At 50.7% G+C, this 18,718-nt stretch overlaps 1 protein-coding gene across 1 annotated transcript in view; it reads left to right on the top strand.

Annotated features, from left to right (window-relative positions):
- Window positions 1-18,718, top strand: part of LOC144610867 (SH2 domain-containing adapter protein F-like) — a 103,688-nt gene that overhangs the window by 49,605 nt on the left and 35,365 nt on the right. Inside the window, exons 3-5 of the mRNA XM_078429836.1 lie at window positions 4,243-4,401; window positions 15,702-15,873; window positions 16,623-16,742. Of these exons, the coding sequence (XP_078285962.1) occupies window positions 4,243-4,401; window positions 15,702-15,873; window positions 16,623-16,742 (451 nt within the window). The remainder of the gene's footprint in view (window positions 1-4,242; window positions 4,402-15,701; window positions 15,874-16,622; window positions 16,743-18,718) is intronic.

Below are 18,718 nucleotides of genomic sequence, written 5' to 3' on the forward strand. Positions count from 1 at the left end.
TCTGCCTCACCCGGAAAGACTGTTTGGGTCCTTGGATGGAGTTGAGGGGGGAGGTAAAGGGACAGGTGTTGCATCTCGTGCGGTTGCAGGGGAAAGTGCCCGGGGATGGGGTGGTTTGGGTAGGAAGGGACGAGTGGACCAGGGAGTTAAATAAGATCAAATAAATTATTTTACCCTGATTTTAAGATTACACTTCCTGGCAGCGTATCGTTTTTTAAGTGTCTATCTCTTGATTTCATCTGTCCTTTCCTGCTCTGTAATTCCCCTTCGGACCTTAAAGGCTCCCTCCGTCTTGTCATTATCTCTCTATAGCGCAGTGCACAGAACCTCCTGCCCAGATCAACCCTGCAAAATATTTCATCCACTCCTCACCAAGAGATTCTGCCTGTGTGCCAACCATTTATTTTCCACAAACTGCTGAAGGTTTAGTTTAGTTTAGTTCAGAGATACTGCGTGGAAACAGACCCATTAACACTATCCGACGCACACCAGGGACAATTTACACTCGTACCAAAGGACAGTGGTCACGGTGACGCAGCGGTAGAGTTGCTGCCTTACAGCGAATGCAGCGCCGGAGACCCGGGTTCGATCCTGACTACGGGCGCCGTCTGTACGGAGTTTGTACGTTCTCCCTGTGACCTGCGTGGGTTTTCTCCGAGATCTTCAGTTTCCTCCCACACTCCAAAGACGTGCAGGTTTGTAGGTTAATTGGCTTGGTAAATGTTAAAATTGTCCCTAGTGGGTGTCGGATAGTGTTAATGTGCGGGGATCGCTGGGCGGCACGGACCCGGTGGGCCGAAAGGGCCGATTTCCGCGCTATATCTCTAAACTAAACTATGCAAACCCAAGCCAATTAACCTACAATCCCCAGAGGTAGACACAAAATGCTGGAGTAACTCAGCGGGTCAGGCAGCATCTCGGGAGAGAAGGAATGGGTGATGTCACCCATCTGACTGACCAGCTGAGTTACTCCTTCGACTTAAACCAGCATCTGCAGTTTTTAACCTACAAACCTGCACGTCTTTGGAGTGTGGGAGGAAACCGAAGATCTCGGAGAAACCCAAACGCAGCCACAGGGAGAACGTACAAACTCCGTACAGACAGCGCCCGTAGTCGGGATCGAACCCGGAGAAACAAGCCGTTGCGATTCAGCAGGGAGTTTGGGCCGGACTCTGGGCCACAGCTGTGCTGCACGAAGGACTGGCTCTGCCGTTCCCCTCCACAGCCTCGCCAACACCACTCCTGCCTTGCACATCCCTGCACCTATTGTCGATTGTAAAGCAGCTACTCTATCGCTGCTCCACTGTGGCCGGCCGCGGTTGATGATAAGCTCTCTAGGGTATTTATTCACAAAATGCTGGAGTAACTCAGCGGGTCAGGCAGCATCTCAGGAGAGAAGGAATGGGTGACGTTTCGGGTCGAGACCCTTCTTCAGACTCTCTAGGGTTGTGACTTTCCCCGAAGCCCTCCTGCTCCTTGACCCAGGGGTCAGTAAATGACCAGGAGACGCCCAACGACCATTATTGATCACCGCCAATTCAGAGCAACGATAGATCCTGTAGGAAGGGGAATTGGATTGTCATTGATTGTATGCTCAGAGTTATGGTCTGTTTATAGATCCAATCACAGTTTGTTTCCCTATAGGAGTTCCACGTCTCCCAATTACCTGATGTTGTGAATGTTATTGTATTTATAGTTTAGTTTAGTTTAGAGATACAACGTGGAAACATAGACCCATAGGCCCTTTAACCCGCTAAACCTTTCCTATCCACCCGCCCGTCTAAATGTCTTTCAAATGTTGGACATAAAATGCTGGAGTAACTCAGCGGGTCAAGCAGCATCTCTGGAGAACATGGACAGGTGACATTTTGGCTCAGGACCCTTCTTCAGGACTCCTGACTCAAAACTGGACCTGCCCATGTTCTCCAGAGATGCTGCCTGATCTGCTGAGTTACTCCAGCACTTTGTGTCTTTCTTTAGTATTAACCAGCATCTGCAGTTCTTTGCTATTACATTAGGTCTTTCAAAAGTTAATAGACAATAGACAATAGGGGCAGGAGTAGGCCATTCGGCCCTTCGAGCCAGCACCACCATTCAATGTGATCATGGCTGATCATTCACAATCAGTATCCCGTTCCTGCCTTCTCCCCATACCCCCTGACTCCGCTATCTTTAAGAGCTCTATCTAGCTCTCTCTTGAAAGCATCCAGAGAATTGGCCTCCACTGCCTTCTGAGGCAGAGAATTCCACAGATTTACAACTTTCTGACTGAAAACGTTTTTCCTCATCTGCGTTCTAAATGGCCGACCCCTTATTCTTAAACTGTGGCCCCTGGTTCTGGACTCCCCCAACATTGGGAACATGTTTCCTGCCTCTAACGTGTCCAATCCCTTAATAACCTTATATTAAAATGTTGTTTTGATCAAAATGTTGTGATAGTCCCAGCCTCAACTACCTCCTCTGGCAGCTCGTTCCATACACCCTCACCCTCTGTGTGAAAAAGTTGCCCCTTGGTTTAGTATATTAGTTTAGTTTAGAGATACAGCGCGGAAACAGGCCCTTCGTCCCACCAAGTCCGTGCCGCCCAGCGATCCCTGCGCATTAACACTATCCTACACACGCTAGGGACAATTTACAATTTGACCAAGCCAATTAACCTACAAACCTGTTCGCCTTTGGAGTGTGGGAGGAAGCTGAAGATCTCGGAGAAAACCCACGCAGGTCACGTGCTGGTTTGTAGGTTAATTAGCTCAGATAAAATTGTTTAAATTATCCCTAGAGTGTAGGATAATGTGTGGGGTGATCGCTGGTCCAAGTGGAATGGGTGGGCCGAAGGGCCTCTTTCCACGCTGTATCTCGAAAGTCTAAAGTCAAGTCTAAAGCTTTACACGGTCCCATCAAACATTCCTTGGTACCAAAATCTGGCGATTGCGTATAGATTCAGTGGGCTGTTTCTATGTATTCCCCACTTATTGTACTTATGTTTGTCAATAATCTTAATGATCTTTACGCAAAAAAAGAATTTCACTGTACCTTGATAATAAAGGAACCATTCAACCATTGAAAGGGGCAGCATAGATTAGGTAGAAGCAAAGCTTCCTCTGCAATGTTCCATGACTGATTCCAAGGGCACAGTTAGACCTGGTAAAGCTCCCTCTCCATTCTCCCATCAACTACTCCCACGGCCGGGACAACAGAGAGGTTAGTTTAGTGCGGTGTAGTGTAGTTTTGTTTTGTTTAGTTTAGTTTAGTTTGGTTTGGTTGGGTTGGGTTAGTTGGGTAGGTTGAGTTCGGTTGGGTTGATTTGGTTTTGTTTGGTTTGGTTGGGTTGGGTTGCGTTGGGTTGGGTTTGGTTGGGTTGGGTTGGGTTGGGTTGAGTTGGTTTGGGTTTGGTTGAGTTGGGTTTGGTTGGGTTGAGTTGATTTGGTGAAGTTTGGGTTGGGTTGGGTTGAGTTGGGTTGGGTTATGTTGGGTTTGGTTGGGTTGGGTTGATTTGGTGTAGTTTGATTGGGTTGGGTTGGGTTAGGTTGGGTTGGGTTGGGTTGGGTTGGGTTTGGCTGAGTTGGGTTTGGTTGGGTTGGGATGATTTGGTGTAGTTTGGTTGGGTTGGGATGATTTGGTGTAGTTTGGTTGGGTTGGGTTGAGTAGGGTTGGGTTATGTTGGGTTGGGTTGGGTTGGGATTCAGTTGGGTTTAATGTCACTTGTACCGAGGTACAGTGAAAAGCTTTTTTCTTGAGTGCAATCCAATCAGTGGAAAGACTATACATGAATGCAATCAAGCTGTCCACAGTGTACAGATACAGGATAAAGGGAACAACGTTTAGTGCGAGATGAAGTCCAGTAGAGTCCGATTAAAGACAGTCCAAGGGTCTCCAATGAGGTAGACTGGAGTTCAGGACCACTCTGTCGTTGGTGAGAGGACGTTTCAGTTGTCTGCACTGTGTTCTGGTACAGGGTCTCCAGACAACAGTACCAGTCAGGGGACCTTGTGGGTGGTGGGTGGCCATTCTGTGCCACGCATCTCACCCATTCTCCATTGGCACCCAACGTTTTACTCCTGTCCTACTCTGCAACATCCTCTCCGACTTTCCTGCTCGATCTTGCCTAACTGTTCTCATCTGTCTTTTTTCTCCTCCTCCTTCCGTTCCTTCTCTTTCCCTCTCCTTTCTCCCTCTCTCCCCTCCCCCTCCTCCTCCCCCTCCTCCCCCCCCCCTGTCCCTACCCACCGCCGCCCCCTGCAGTGGAGATTAAGGTCATTAAAGAGCTGCCCTGGCCACCGCCAGTTGGACAACTGGACGGCTCGACGCACACCACGGACGGGGACCCGCTGCCGTCTCACTGTCTCCTCGTTCAGCAGCGCCCGCCCCCGCCGACTCAGCCCACGCACGAAGACTCCAGTGGTGGGTCCATCCATTCACTCTGTTCCAGGCTAAAGAGTAACTGCTTTAAATGAAGCCTCCACGCTTTAGTTTAGGGATACAGGAATTCCACGCTGACCAGCGATCCCCGCGCACTAACACTGTCCCACACGCTCTAGGTACGTTCTCCCCGTGACCAGCGCGGGTTTACTCCAAGATCTTCGCTTTCCTCCCACACTACAAAGACGTGCGGGTTTGTACGTTAATTGGCTTGGTATAAATGTATGAATGTAAAATTGTCCCCAGTGTGTGTTGGATAGTGTTAGTGTGCGGGGATCACTGGTCGGCGTGGACTAGGTGGGCTAAAGGCCCCCTGTCCTGCTCTGTATCTCTAAACTAAACCAAACTAAAATTATTTCTCTGTGGCTAGATTATAGCTGCCTGATATATTCAAAGAACTTCTGCAGGAGGTAGTTGAGGCAGGTGTTAAAAAACATTTAGACATGTACATGGATTGGACAGGTTTAGAGGGATATGGGCCAAACGCAGGCAGGTGGGACTAGTGTAGATGGGGCATGTTTGTTGTTGAGGACAAGTTGGGCAGAAGGGCCTGTTTCCACGCTGTGTGACTCTATGACTATAACTGGGAAAAGTTAGCAAATCAGGTTGGTTTTAAATTGCAAGGGAGAAGGAAGTGGTTAGTTTAGTTTAGTTTAGTTTAGAGATACAGCACGGAAACAGGCCCTTCGGCCCACTGAGTCCGTGGCGACCAGCGATCCCTGCACACTAACACTATCCAACTCACACACGAGGGACAATTTTACACATACACCAAGCCAATTAACCTACAAACCTGTACATCTTTGGAAACCGAAGATCTCGGAGAAAACCCACGCAGGTCACGGGGAGAACGTACAAACTCCGTACAGACAGCACCCGTAGTCGGGGTTGAACCTGGGTCTCTGGCGCTGTGAGGCAGCAACTCTACCGCTGTGCCACGGTGGAGGTCGTAAGACAGTGCAAGCCAGGAGGAACTGAATGACACAATGGTGCAGAAACAATCAACTGAAGATAGACACAAAAAGCTGCAGTAACTCAGCGGGTCAGGCAGCATCTCGGGAGAGAAGGAATGGGTGACGTTTCGGGTCGAGACCCTTCTTCAGACTGAAGATGCTGGTTTATTAAAAAAAAGGCGCCAAGTACTGGAGTAACTCAGCTGGTCAGCAAACATGGAGGACGTGGAGAGGTGACGTTTTGGGTCGGGACCTTTCTTCGGGCTTCTGCTGTGGAGATGACTGCTGGAACTTGTAGTCTTTAAGGAAGAGGTCATGTTTCAGGTTGGGACCCCTCTTCAGAGTGCTTTGGGGGGGGGGGGGGGGGGGGGCAGGACAAAGTCTGGCAAGTTTTAGGTGGATATTGAGTTCGATGCCCGTCAAAGGTTGCTGGGCAAATTGTCGTTCTTCAGTTCCGGAATACCTTTAGTTCTGAAACTAAATCCCAGCGCAGGATATTCCCAGCAATCGTTCGCATTCCTCTCCTGCCCCCTGCACCTCTCTCCCTGTAACCGATGCTACCATCCCCGACGAGCTGTATTATTCCAATAATCTATCAAGTTCAAACATCTACCACGGAAAGTCTGTCACACGTTGGAAACGCGAACTGTCTTCAGTTTAGTTTAGTTCAGAGATACAGCGCGGAAACAGGCCCTTCGGCCCACCGGGTCCGCGCCGCCCAGCGATCCCCGCACACTAACACTATCCCACACCCACTGGGGACGAGTTTACACATACACCAAGCCGATTAACCTACAAACCTGCACGACTTTGGAGTGTGGGAGGAAACCGAAGATCTTGTTGAAAACCCACGCCGGTCACGGGGAGAACGTACAAACTCCGTACGGACGGCGCCCGTAGTCGGGATCGAACCCGGGTCTCCGGTGCTACAAGCGCTATAAGGCAGCAACTCTACCGCTGCGCCACCGTGACCGCCCTAAAATAGCGTAGCCTCCGGGGGTCGAACAGGGGAACCTCTTGCACGTGAGGTGAACGTGATAACCACTACTCTGTGGAAACCCTCGTGTAATAATTTGCCAGCGGTGTGGAGAATCATAGATTGCGGAAGTGTGAGTGAGGTAGGGGTAGGGGTAGGGATGGGGTGGAGGTGTTGATGTCTGGTGGGAGTTAAGTAGAGGGGCGAGGGGGGAAGACGAGGGTGGGGAGTTTGTGTTATGAGCATCGGTAAAGATCTACGATAGCTGTATTTTGATAGGAATGGAGTCAGGGTGGCAGTGAGATGAATTAGTTTAGTTTAGTTTTAGAGATACAGCACAGAAACTGGCCCTTCGGCCCACACCCCCAACTATCCCACTTTCCGATCCACTCCCGACACACTCGGGGGCAATTTTACCGAAGCCAATTAACTTACAAAACCCGCACGTCTTTGGAGTGTGGGAGGAAACCGGAGCACCCGGAGAAAACCCACGCAGGTCACGGGGAGAACGTACAAACCCCGCACAGACAGCACCCGTAGTCGGGATTGAACCCGGGTCTCTGGAGCTGTGAGGCAGCAACTCTGCCGCTGTGCCACCGTGCCGCCACTAAAGTGATGGGGAGAGACTTAATAGAACGGGCTACGTGCAGATCGGCATCTGCTGCTTAGCTCCATCCATTCCTGGTGATGATGCAGGAAACGGAAATCTTGTTGTCTTTGGTCGTAGAGTCCGAGAGTCGCAGAGCACGCAAACAGGCCCTTCGGCCCAGCTTGCCCATGCCGACCAACATGGCCTGTCGAAACTATGCGCCCACTCTCATTTGGTGTAGCCCTTCTCATTGTCAAAGACTTCCGTCAAATAAGCTGGAGTTTAGAAGGATGAGAGGGGATCTTATCGAAACGTATAAGATTATTAAGGGGTTGGACACGTTAGAGGCAGGAAACATGTTCCCGATGTTGGGGGAAGTCCAGAACAAGGACCCACAGTTTAAGAATAAGGGGTAGGCCATTTAGAACTGAGATGAGGAAAATCCTCACACTTATCTACATTAAACTGCATCTGCCATGTATCCGCCCACTCACACAACCTGTCCAGGTCACCCTGCAGCCTTATTGCATCTTCCTCACAATTCACACTACCCCCCAGCTTAGTATCATCTGCAAATTTGCTAATGGTACTTTTAATCCCTTCATCTAAGTCATTAATGTATATCGTAAATAGCTGGGGTCCCAGCACCGAACCTTGCGGTACCCCACTGGTCACTGCCTGCCATTCCGAATGGGACCCATTTATCCCCACTCTTTGCTTTCTGTCTGTCAATCCAATTTTCTATCCATGTCAGTACCCTACCCCCAATACCATGTGCTCTAATTTTGCCCACTAATCTGATAGAGGCACAGAGACTGCAGTTGCTGGAATCTTTAGCAAAATAAAAAAATGGTGGGAGGAATCAGGAGCACAAGATACCCTCCAAACCCAATCTGTATTCCTCTGGCTCTCCCTCTCCAAGACCCATCCCCCCCCCCCCCCCACCCACCTCTCTTCTCTTCCACCACAATATCCATCCCACCAACTCACCACAGGCTCTCTCCCCCACCCCATGCCTGACCTCCCTCTGCGTCGCGTCCGATCCTCTCCACCTTTCCATTCCCCTGACCCACTGTTCTCCCCTCCACTCACCCCTGCTGCCCACTCCCCTCCCATTTCACCCATCCTCTCACCCCCCCCCCTTCTCTTCCCAAACCTATTCCCCACCCACTTCCCTCTTTTGTTCCTTCCACTTCCCAATTCCATTTATTCTCTCCCCTTCCCGTCCTTCCTGACCCCCTCTCCTTCTTTCCCCGCTCTCCTCTCTCCCCCTCTCCTCCATTTTCCCCTTCCATTCTCTCCCCTCTGCCCTCTATAGGGTTGCCAACTGTCCCGTGTTAGCTGGGACATCACGTATTTTGGGCTAAATTGGTTTGTTGGGTATGGGACAGCCCTTGTCCCATATTAGGCCCGGACGGCGCTGTAGGCCCGGACACTGTAGGCCCGGGGGCCACAGCAGTCCCGGACAGTGTAGGCCCGGGCACCGCCTTATGGAATGTTGCCTAGCAACCCGCCTCCCGGCCCGGGCGGCCACCATTGGTGGAGCGGGAGCACGTGGCCGCTGGCTGGGTGAGGTCACGTGGGGTGCGATGCGGTGACGTCACCTTGTCCCTTATTTGGGAGTGAGGAAGTTGGCAACCCAAGCCCTCTCCCCTCCCCTCCCCTCCCCTCAGACACGTTAGAGGCAGGAAACATGTTCCCAATGTTGGGGGAGTCCAGAACAAGGGGCCACACAGTTTAAGAATAAGGGGTAGGCCATTTAGAACTGAGATGAGGAAAAACGTTTTCAGTCAGAGAGTTGTGAATCTGTGGAATTCTCTGCCTCAGAAGGCAGTGGAGGCCAATTCTCTGAATGCATTCAAGAGAGAGCTAGATAGAGCTCTTAAGGATAGCGGAGTCAGGGGGAACTGATTGAGAATGATCAGCCATGATCACATTGAATGGCGGTGCTGGCTCAAAGGGCTGAATGGCCTCCTCCTGCACCTATTGTCTATTGTCTATTGTCTACTTTCCCCCACTGTGCATAAGGTCATGAGAGGAATAGATCGGGTAGACGCACAGAGTCCCTTGCCTAGAGCAGGCGAATCGAGGACAAGAAGACATGGGTTTAGGGTGAAGAGGGAAAAATGTAATCGGAATCTGAGGGGTAACCTTTTTCACACAGAGGGTGGTGGGTGTATGGAACAAGCTGCCAGAGGAGGTAGTTGTGGCAGGGACTACCCAAACAGTTAGACAGGTACAGGATAGGATAGTATATAGACAGATAGGCAGGATAGTATAAGAAAATAACTGCAGATGCTGGTACAAATCGATTTATTCACAAAATGCTGGAGTAACTCAGCAGGTCAGGCAGCATCTCGGGAGAGAAGGAATGGGTGACGTTTCGGGTCGAGACCCTTCGTCAGTCTGAAGAAGGGTCTCGACCCGAAACGTCACCCATTCCTTCTCTCGCAGGTACATGGATAGGACAGGTTTGGAGAGATAGGGGCAAAACATGGGCAGGTGGGACTGGAGTAGCTGGGACATGTTGGCCGGTGTGGGCAAGTTGGGCTGAAGGGCCTGCTTCCATACTATATCACTCTATGACTCTGTGACACTCTCCTCCCCCCCCCCCCCCCCCCTTTTCCTTTCCCTCCTCTGCCCCTCTCTCTGCTCTGAATCTGGACCCGCACGATCTCAGCCCCCACACACACATGCAGAGCTGTCAGTGAGATACAGTGAGCTGAGATGATGCCTCGTGTATTTAACCTGGCTAACCTTGCCTTGTCGAACAGTCTGTTCTTTGACAGTGTGTGAGCATGTTAAACCACCCTCCCCACCCTCCAGCTGTGCACGCTGCCGAAATGTCCTCTCCTTTTTAACGGACTGCTGCGACCATGTGACACAAAGTCATTTGTACATAATAAATAATTTATTTTTTAAAAAGAAACCTTTCTGTGCTTTTCTTTTGTGTTTATGTCCTCCTCAATTCCAGCTCCAGGCCAGAGCTAGATAGGGCTCGCTGGCATTTTCCTGTCTGTCATTGTTTGTACACTTAGAGTGTGTAGGAAGGAACTACAGATTTGCCGGTTTAAACCGAAGTTAGACACAAAAATCAGACTGATTCGGGATTAAGTCCTTCGTAAAAACTGGATTACAGACCATCTACATGACAGAAGCCACCGTGACTGTCTGGGTTATTCATAAAACTTTCCTTCGGTATGTTTCCACCAGTGGGAGAGTCTAGCACTAGAGGTCACAGCCTCAGAATTAAAGGACGTTCTTTTAGGAAGGAGATGAGGAGGAATTTCTTTAGTCAGAGGGTGGTGAATCTGTGGAATTCTTGGCCACAGAAGGCTGTGGAGGCCAAGTCAGTGGATATATTTAAGGCAGAGATAGATAGATTCTTGATTAGTACGGGTGTCAGGAGTTATTGGGAGAAGGCAGGAGAATGGGGTTAGAAGGGAGAGCCCTGATTGAATGGCGGAATAAACTTGATGGGCCGAAGGGATTAAAAGTACCATTAGCAAATTTGCAGATGACACAAAGCTGGGTGGCAGTGTGAACTGTGAGGAAGATGCTATGAGGTTGCAGGGTGACTTGGACAGGTTGTGTGAGTGGGCGGATGCATGGCAGATGCAGTTCAATGTGGATAAGTGTGATATTATCCACTTTGGTGGTAAGAATAGGAAGGCAGATTATTATCTGAATGGTGTCAAGTTAGGAAAAGGGGACATACAACGAGATCTGGGTGTCCTAGTGCATCAGTCACTGAAAGGAAGCATGCAGGTACAGCAAGCAATGAAGAAAGCCAATGGAATCTTGGCCTTCATAACAAGAGGAGTTGAGTATAGGAGCAAAGAAGTCCTTCTGCAGTTGTACAGGGCCCTAGTGAGACCGCACCTGGAGTACTGTGTGCAGTTTTGGTCTCCAAATTTGAGGAAGGATATTCTTGCTATTGAGGGCGTGCAGCGTAGGTTTACTAGGTAAATTCCCGGAATGGCGGGACTGTTGTATGTTGAAAGACTGGAGTGACTAGGCTTGTATACACTGGAATTTAGAAGGATGAGAGGGGATCTTATTGAAACATATAAGATTATTAAGGGGTTGGACACGTTAGAGGCAGGAAACATGTTCAAAATTTGGGGGGGAGTCCAGAACCAGGGGCCACAGTTTAAGAATAAGGGGTAGGCCATTTAGAACAGAGATAAGGAAAATCTTTTCAGTCAGAGAGTTGTAAATCTGTGGAATTCTCTGCCTCAGAAGGCAGTGGAGGCCAATTCTCTGAATGCATTCAAGAGAGAGCTAGATAGAGCTCTTAAGGATAGCGGAGTCAGGGGGTATGGGGAGAAGGCAGGAATGGGGTACTGATTGAGAATGATCAGCCATGATCACATTGAATGTTGGTGCTGGCTCGAAGGGCCGAATGGCCTCCTCCTGCACCTATTGTCTATTGTCTAATTCTACTCCTGTCACTTATGGTCTTATGAGCATCAGGGACACAAGCAAATTAATACAGTCCCACAAACATTCTCGGGTTAAGGGCTCGACTGGTTAGAAACACATTCCCGTTAAGGTGCCAGCACATGTTCCCAGGGCAGGGACAACTCATTGTAGGGGCCACTCTTCAACTTCCCAAGAGTCAAGGGTGTTTAACTGATATATACAGTGTACCAGCGACGGCACACTGATATTGTTACTTGCTGCAGCCTAGCAGGCCCACTAATGCAATAACACACACAGATAAATATACACTCATCAATAATAAAATGAACTCATAGAGAGTTAGATATACTGTAGCTCTTAGGCCTAATGGAATCAAGGGATATTGCGAAAAAGCAGGAACAGGGTACTGATCAAAGATACTGGAGGAAGAAGATAGACCACTCGACCCTAAAAACCGTAGTAAGTTGTCACGGCGGCCATTTTAGTCGGCAGAAACTTGCAGAAACATTTAGAGAGAAAAATAACACAAATCTGTGAATTGATAGATGAGATATATTCTGCATTTTAATGGTATCATCACACATACTGTTCCCCCACAACACTGATTACACTGCGAGAGGCAGAGCGAACGGCGGGTTTTGCTTACTAAAATGGCTCCTTTACGTACTACACTTCAGTATAGGCGATTTCAATGGAGTGGATCATCTTGTTCCTCTAGTATCTTTGGTAGTGATTCTGGATGATCAGCCATGATCACATTGAATGGCGGTGCTGGCTTGAAGGGCCGAATGGCCTCCTCCTGCACCCACTTTGTATGTGCGATGTTTCTGCGACATTAATATTGGGTGGCCATAATAATTCAAAGTCGAAGTGCGTAGTGCAACCAAAGACACAGTCCTCAGGGCGGTCACGGTGGCGCAGTCTGTGCGGAGTTTGTACGTTCTCCCCGTGACCCGTGTGGGTTTTCTCCAGGAGCTCCGGTTTCCCCCCACACTCCAAAGACATACAGGTTTGTAGGTTAATTGGCTTCGGTGAAAATTGTAAAATGGTCCCTAGAGTTTGTGTGTGGGATCAGTGTGAGATCCTTCTCCTGACTCTTTTGGACTTGTTTTACCGAGAAACATCTATTTTCAGAGATACAGCATGGAAACAGGCCCTCCAGCCCACACAGATCATCGATTCACACTAGTTCTGTGTTATCCCACTTTCTCATCCACTCCCTACACTCTGGAGAGCCGATTAACCTACAGAACCGAACGTATCATATATATACAGCCGGAAACAGGCCTTTTCGGCCCTCCAAGTCCGTGCCGCCCAGCGATCCCCCTACATTAACACTATCCTACACCCACTAGGGACAATTTTTACATTTACCCAGCCAATACGTCTTTGGAAGTGTGGGAGGAAACTGGGAGCAAACCCGGAGAAAACCCACTCAGGCCAGGGAGAGGACGTAAAAACTCCGCACAGACAGCACCCGTGGTCAGAATCTAACCCGGGTCCCTGGCGCCGTGAGGCAGCAACTCTACCGCTGCGCCACCGTGTCGCGAAGGTGGCCTGGCCAAGCTGACCTTCCGCGAGTCACGGCGCCAGGCGGATCTGCCCGAGACGGCTGCCTGCCCCTTTTCCGGGGTTACATCCGTCCGCGCCCGGGTGGCGTTAGAGAGGGACTACACATGGGACTACACATTGGAGAGGGACTGCACAAGGAGTGTAAGATAGTTGCATAGTAGTTTATTGTTTGTCTTGTTTTTTGCTAAAGGGATCAGGGGGTATGGAGAGAAGGCAGGTACAGGCTACTGAGCTGGATGATCAGCCATGATCATATTGAATGGCGGTGCAGGCTCGAAGGGCCGAATGGCCTACTCCTGCACCTATTTTCTATGTTTCTATGTTTCTATGGTGGTGGGTTGTGTTTTGGTTTTATTGTAGTGTATATATTATTTTAATAGTGTAAGAAAATAACTGCAGATGCTGGTACAAATCAAAGGTATTTATTCACAAGATGCTGGAGTAACTCAGCAGGTCAGGCAGCATCTCAGGAGAGAAGGAATGGGTGACGTTTCGGGTCGAGACCCGAAGGGGCTCGACCCGAAACGTCACCCATTCCTGAAGACGGGTCACTCCTGAAGAAGGGTCTCGACCCGAAACGTCACCCATTCCTTCTCTCCTGAGATATTTATTCAACTGTTAACAAAATGGTGGAGTAACTCAGCGGGTCAGGCAGCATCTCAGGAGAGAAGGAATGGGTGACGTTTCGGGTCGAGACCCGAAGGGGCTCGACCCGAAACGTCACCCATTCCTGAAGACGGGTCACTCCTGAAGAAGGGTCTCGACCCGAAACGTCACCCATTCCTTCTCTCCTGAGATGCTGCCTGACCCGCTGAGTTACTCCACCATTTTGTTAACAGTTGAATAAATATTTTTGACTAGGTGAAAACAAAAATGCCTCGTTGGTCTACGTGATGGACTGGGCTGTGTTCACAACTCTCTGTGATCGACCAGTTTGTCGGGCTGAGCTGTTCACCAGTCTGGAAATGGTGAAGACTGTTGAATACAAGATGGCCGCTTGCTGCCCTGCCAGATCGCTTAGTGCAAGGAGTGTTGCCATCCGATGAAGAGGCCCTAATCGAACGGGTTGCTGCCTGTTCAACATGCTTGTTGATCTACCCTCATTACACGTCGAGTAACATGACAAGTTGACGGTGATTTATTTTGAATGCAGCAGATTTTAAATTGCTCATGTCTGGAAAGATGAGACAAAAGTTATAAAGAGGGAGAAAGCTATATTTAAGAGGGAGTTAGATGCGGCCCTTATGGCTAAAGGGATCAGGGGGTATGGAGAGAAGGCAGGTACGGGATACTGAGTTGGATGATCAGCCATGATCATATTGAATGGCGGTGCAGGCTCGAAGGGCCGAATGGCCTACTCCTGCACCTATTTTCTATGTTTCTATGTTTCTAAAACAGAGTGGGAGAATAAACTGGAAATAATGTAAAAAAAAGAAACGTAGAAACATAGAAAATAGGTGCAGGAGGAGGCCATTTGGCCCTTTGAGCCAGCACCGTCATTCATTGTGATCATGGCTGATCATCTACAATCAGTAACCCGTGCCTGCCTTCTTCCCATGTCCCTTGATTCCGCTAGCCCCTCGAGCTCTATCTAACTCTCTTTTAAATTCATCCCGTGAAATGGCCTCCGCTGCCCTCCGTGGCAGAGAATTCCACAAATTCACAACTCTTTGGGTGAAAAGGGTTTCTTCTCACCTCAGTTTTAAATGGCCTCCCCTTTATTTGTAGACTGTGTGGCCCCTGGTTCTGGACTCCCCCCCAACATTGGGAACATTTTTCCTGCATCTAGCTTGTCAGGTTTGGACTCGTAGAGCCATTCAGCACGGAAACATTGTGCTGGTCCCCACCACCACCGTCCACCATTCCCACCAAATCCCACACCATCCCACAAAACATTGTGCTGTTCCCCACCACCACCGTCCACCATTCCCACCAAATCCCACACCATTGTGCTGTTCCCCACCACCACCGTCCACCATTCCCACCAAATCCCACACCAATCTCATCAAAGGCACAATCTTTAGACTTTAGAGACACAGCGCGGAAACAGACACCGAGTCCGCACCGACCAGCACGGTGGCGCAGCGGTAGAGTTGCCGCTTTACAGCGAATGCAGCGCCGGAGACTCAGGTTCGATCCTGACTACGGGCGCCGTCTGTACGGAGTTTGTACGTTCTCCCCGTGACCTGCGTGGGTTTTCTCCGAGATCTTCGGTTTCCTCCCACACTCCAAAGACGTGCAGGTATGTAGGTTAATTGACTGGTTAAATGTAAAAATTGTCCCTAGTGTGTGTAGGATAGTGTTAATGTGCGGGGATCGCTGGGCGGCGCGGACTCGGTGGGCCGAAGGGCCTGTTTCCGCGCTGTATCTCTAAATCTAAAAAATCTAAAAAACCGTTACACCAGCGCTATCCTACGATTTACAATTTAATGAAGCCAATGAACCTACAAACCTGTACGTACGTCTTTGAATGTGGGAGGAAACCGGAGCACCCGGAGAAAACCCACGCAGGTCACGGGGAGAACGTACAAACCCCGAGCAGACAGCGCCCGTAGTCGGGATCGAACCCGGGACTCTGGCGCTGTAAGGCAGCAACTCTACCGCTGCGCCACCGTGCCGCCTGGGTGCAGGGATTGGATGCGATGGTCCGCGTGGTTCAATAGTCCGGGGGACAGGTTTGGAGTGAGTGTGGATCCAACACCAAGGGCGGTGTTGCACTCCTCGAAAGCTGCTGGTCCGACCGTTAAACTCTTCCTTCCTCCTCCAGTGCCGTTCGAGGAGGTGGACAAGAACCTCCAGTCGCCGCCCGAGGAGGAGAAGGTGTGGCCCCAGAACCGGCTGTCGGGGCCCTGCCTGCGGTCCCTCAGGCACCCGGGCCTGGAGGTGCCCACTGCCCTGGGAGAGAGGGTGCAACCACAGCTACCCCTGGTCAGCCAGACGTGAGTGTGGGGCCCTCCCCAGACCACTCACTACCTGCCCACCCCAGCCCTCAACCCATGTGTGCACATGTGTGTGTGAGTGAGTGTGTGTGGGTGTGTGCACGTGTGTGTGTGTGCACATGTGTGTGTGAGTGTGTGTATGTGAGTGTGTGACTCTATGTGTGTGTGCACATGTGTGTGTGTGTGAGTGTGTGTGTAGGGGGGAGTGAGGGAGTGGGGGGAGTGAGGGAGTGGGGGGAGTGGCAGCGTGAGGCCAGTTCATTGGCTATATTTAAGAGGGAGTTAGATGTGGCCCTTGTGGCTAAAGGGATCAGAGGGTATGGAGAGAAGGCAGGTACGGGATACTGAGTTGGATGATCAGCCATGATCATATTGAATGGCGGTGCAGGCTCGAAGGGCCGAATGGCCTACTCCTGCACCTATTTTCTATGTTTCTATGTGAGGGTGGTGGGTGCCAGTGAGGGCGTGAAGGAGTGGCGGGGTGAGGGAGTGGGGGGGTTGAGGGAGTGAGGGAGTGGGGAGTTGAGGGAGTGTGGGGGGGTGAGGGAGTGTGGGGGGTTGAGGGTGGGGAGTAGGGGAGTGAGGGGGTGGCTGGTGCCAGTGAGGGGGTGAGGGGGTGAGGGGGTGCCAGTGAGGGGGTGCCAGTGAGGGTGTTGGGTGCCAGTGAGGGTGTTGGGTGCCAGTGAGGGTGTTGGGTGCCAGTGAGGGTGTTGGGAGCCAGTGAGCGAGTGCCGTCTCTCTCCCCACAGCTGGTACCACGGGGCCATCAGCCGCACGGACGCTGAGAAGCAGCTGCGTCTATGCCGGGAGGCCAGCTACCTGGTGCGCAACAGCGAGACCACCAACAACGACTACTCCCTCTCACTCAAGTAGGTGCCAGTTCCACGAGGGGGGGGGTGTCTGGACACGACCTGCATCAGCCGGGGTCACAGTGTCTGGGGAAGGACACGGGCTCCAGCTGAGTGTGTACTAACACACACGCACACACACATACACACACGCGCACACATACACTCACACACACACACACACATACACTCACACACACACACACACACACACGCACACACACACACACACACATACACACGCACACACACACACACACACACGCACGCACGCACTCACGCACACACACACACACACACACACACACACACACACACACACACACGCGCACACACACGCACGCACTCACGCACGCACTCACGCACACACACGCACACACAAACACACACATGTACACACTCATACACACGCGCACACACACACGCACACACACATGCACACACACACACACACGGTGGCGCAGAGGTAGAGCTACTACCTCACAGCGCCGGTGCCCCGGGTTCGATCCCGTCTACAGGTGCCGTCTGTACGGAGTTTGTACGTTCTGCCCGTGACCTGCGTGGGTTTTCTCCGGGATATTTGGTTTCCTCCCACGTACAGGTTTCTAGGTTAATTGGCCTGGTACTAATGTAAAATGGTTCCTAGTGTATGTAGGGTAGTATTAGTGTGCGGGGATCGCTGGTCGGCACGGACCGGGCGGGATCTCTAAACTCAACTAAAAATAAAATTATTAGAACAGATCTCTAATCTGTGTCAAATATTTTCTGCCTTCCAAAATAGCATTCTGGCATCGAGCGGCTTCTCCTAATGCAACTGCCTGTGAATCGTACATCTGCTGCCAAACCATTCTTCTCACTCTGTCTTTTCTAACTTCCACTGACATTGCTCAGATGGTTTGGGACTGTTCAGCAGTCAATCTGCGGTGACTTGTGTGATTACTATAGAACAGCCATGGAATAATGCATGAGGCATCAAAGCCTGGCCGTCAGCAGTGCAGCTCCATCAGACTGCCTCGTCACTGACTCGCAAGGAAAGACACACTTGCATTTCTTCCGTAGTTTAGTCCAGAGATACAGCGTGGAAACAGGCCCTTCGGCCCACCGAGTCCGCACGCACTAGGTGGTGCGGCAGTAGAGTTGCTGTCTTGCAGCGCTTACAGAGACCCTGGTTCCATCCCGACTACGGGTGCTGTCTGTACGGAGTTTGTACGTTCTCCCCGTGATCTGCGTGGGTTTTCTCCGAGATCTTCGGTTTCCTCCCACACTCCAAAGACGTACAGGTTTGTAGGTTAATTGGTAAATGTAAAAATTGTCCCTAGTGGGTGTAGGATGGTGTTAGTGTGCGGGGATCGCTGGGCGGCGCGGACCCGGTGGGCCGAAAGGGCCTGTTTCTGCGCTGTAACTCTAAACTAAACATGGTCAGCATGGGCAAGTTGGGCCGAAGGGCCTGTATCCATGCTGTGTGACCGCATCTTATGTTTGGCCTGGACCTCTTTGCTCCCCCTCAGCATTGAGCAGTGGGCTCTGAACACCCACCCCAGGGAACTACTGTAGATGAGCATTAGTTTGATGTCACGCCCGCTGAGAGTGTAGGGGTCCACAGGGGTTCCCTCTGGGTCCGGCTGCTCCGGTTTCCCCTCACGTCCCAAAGACGTGCGGGCTGGGTCGATCGATTGGCCCCTGTCTATCGTCTACAGGGTGCAGGTGAACAGTGGATCGTGGGAGGGAGTTGCAGAGAATGTAAGGGGAATATAACACGGGATTCATGTAGGATTGGTGAAATTGGATGATCGATGGTCGGCACAGACTCGGTGGGCTGAAGGACCTGTTTCTGTGCTGCATTTAAAACTGAGGTGAGAGGAAACTTTTTCACCCAGAGAGTTGTGAATTTGTGGAACTCTCTGCCACAGAGGGCAGTGGAGGCCAATTCACTGGATGAACTTAAAAGAGAGTTCGATAGAGCTCTAGGGGCTAGTGGAATCAAGGGATATGGGGAG

The sequence above is a fragment of the Rhinoraja longicauda genome, chromosome 38 (genome assembly GCF_053455715.1).
Source record: "Rhinoraja longicauda isolate Sanriku21f chromosome 38, sRhiLon1.1, whole genome shotgun sequence".
NCBI lineage: Eukaryota > Metazoa > Chordata > Chondrichthyes > Rajiformes > Arhynchobatidae > Rhinoraja > Rhinoraja longicauda.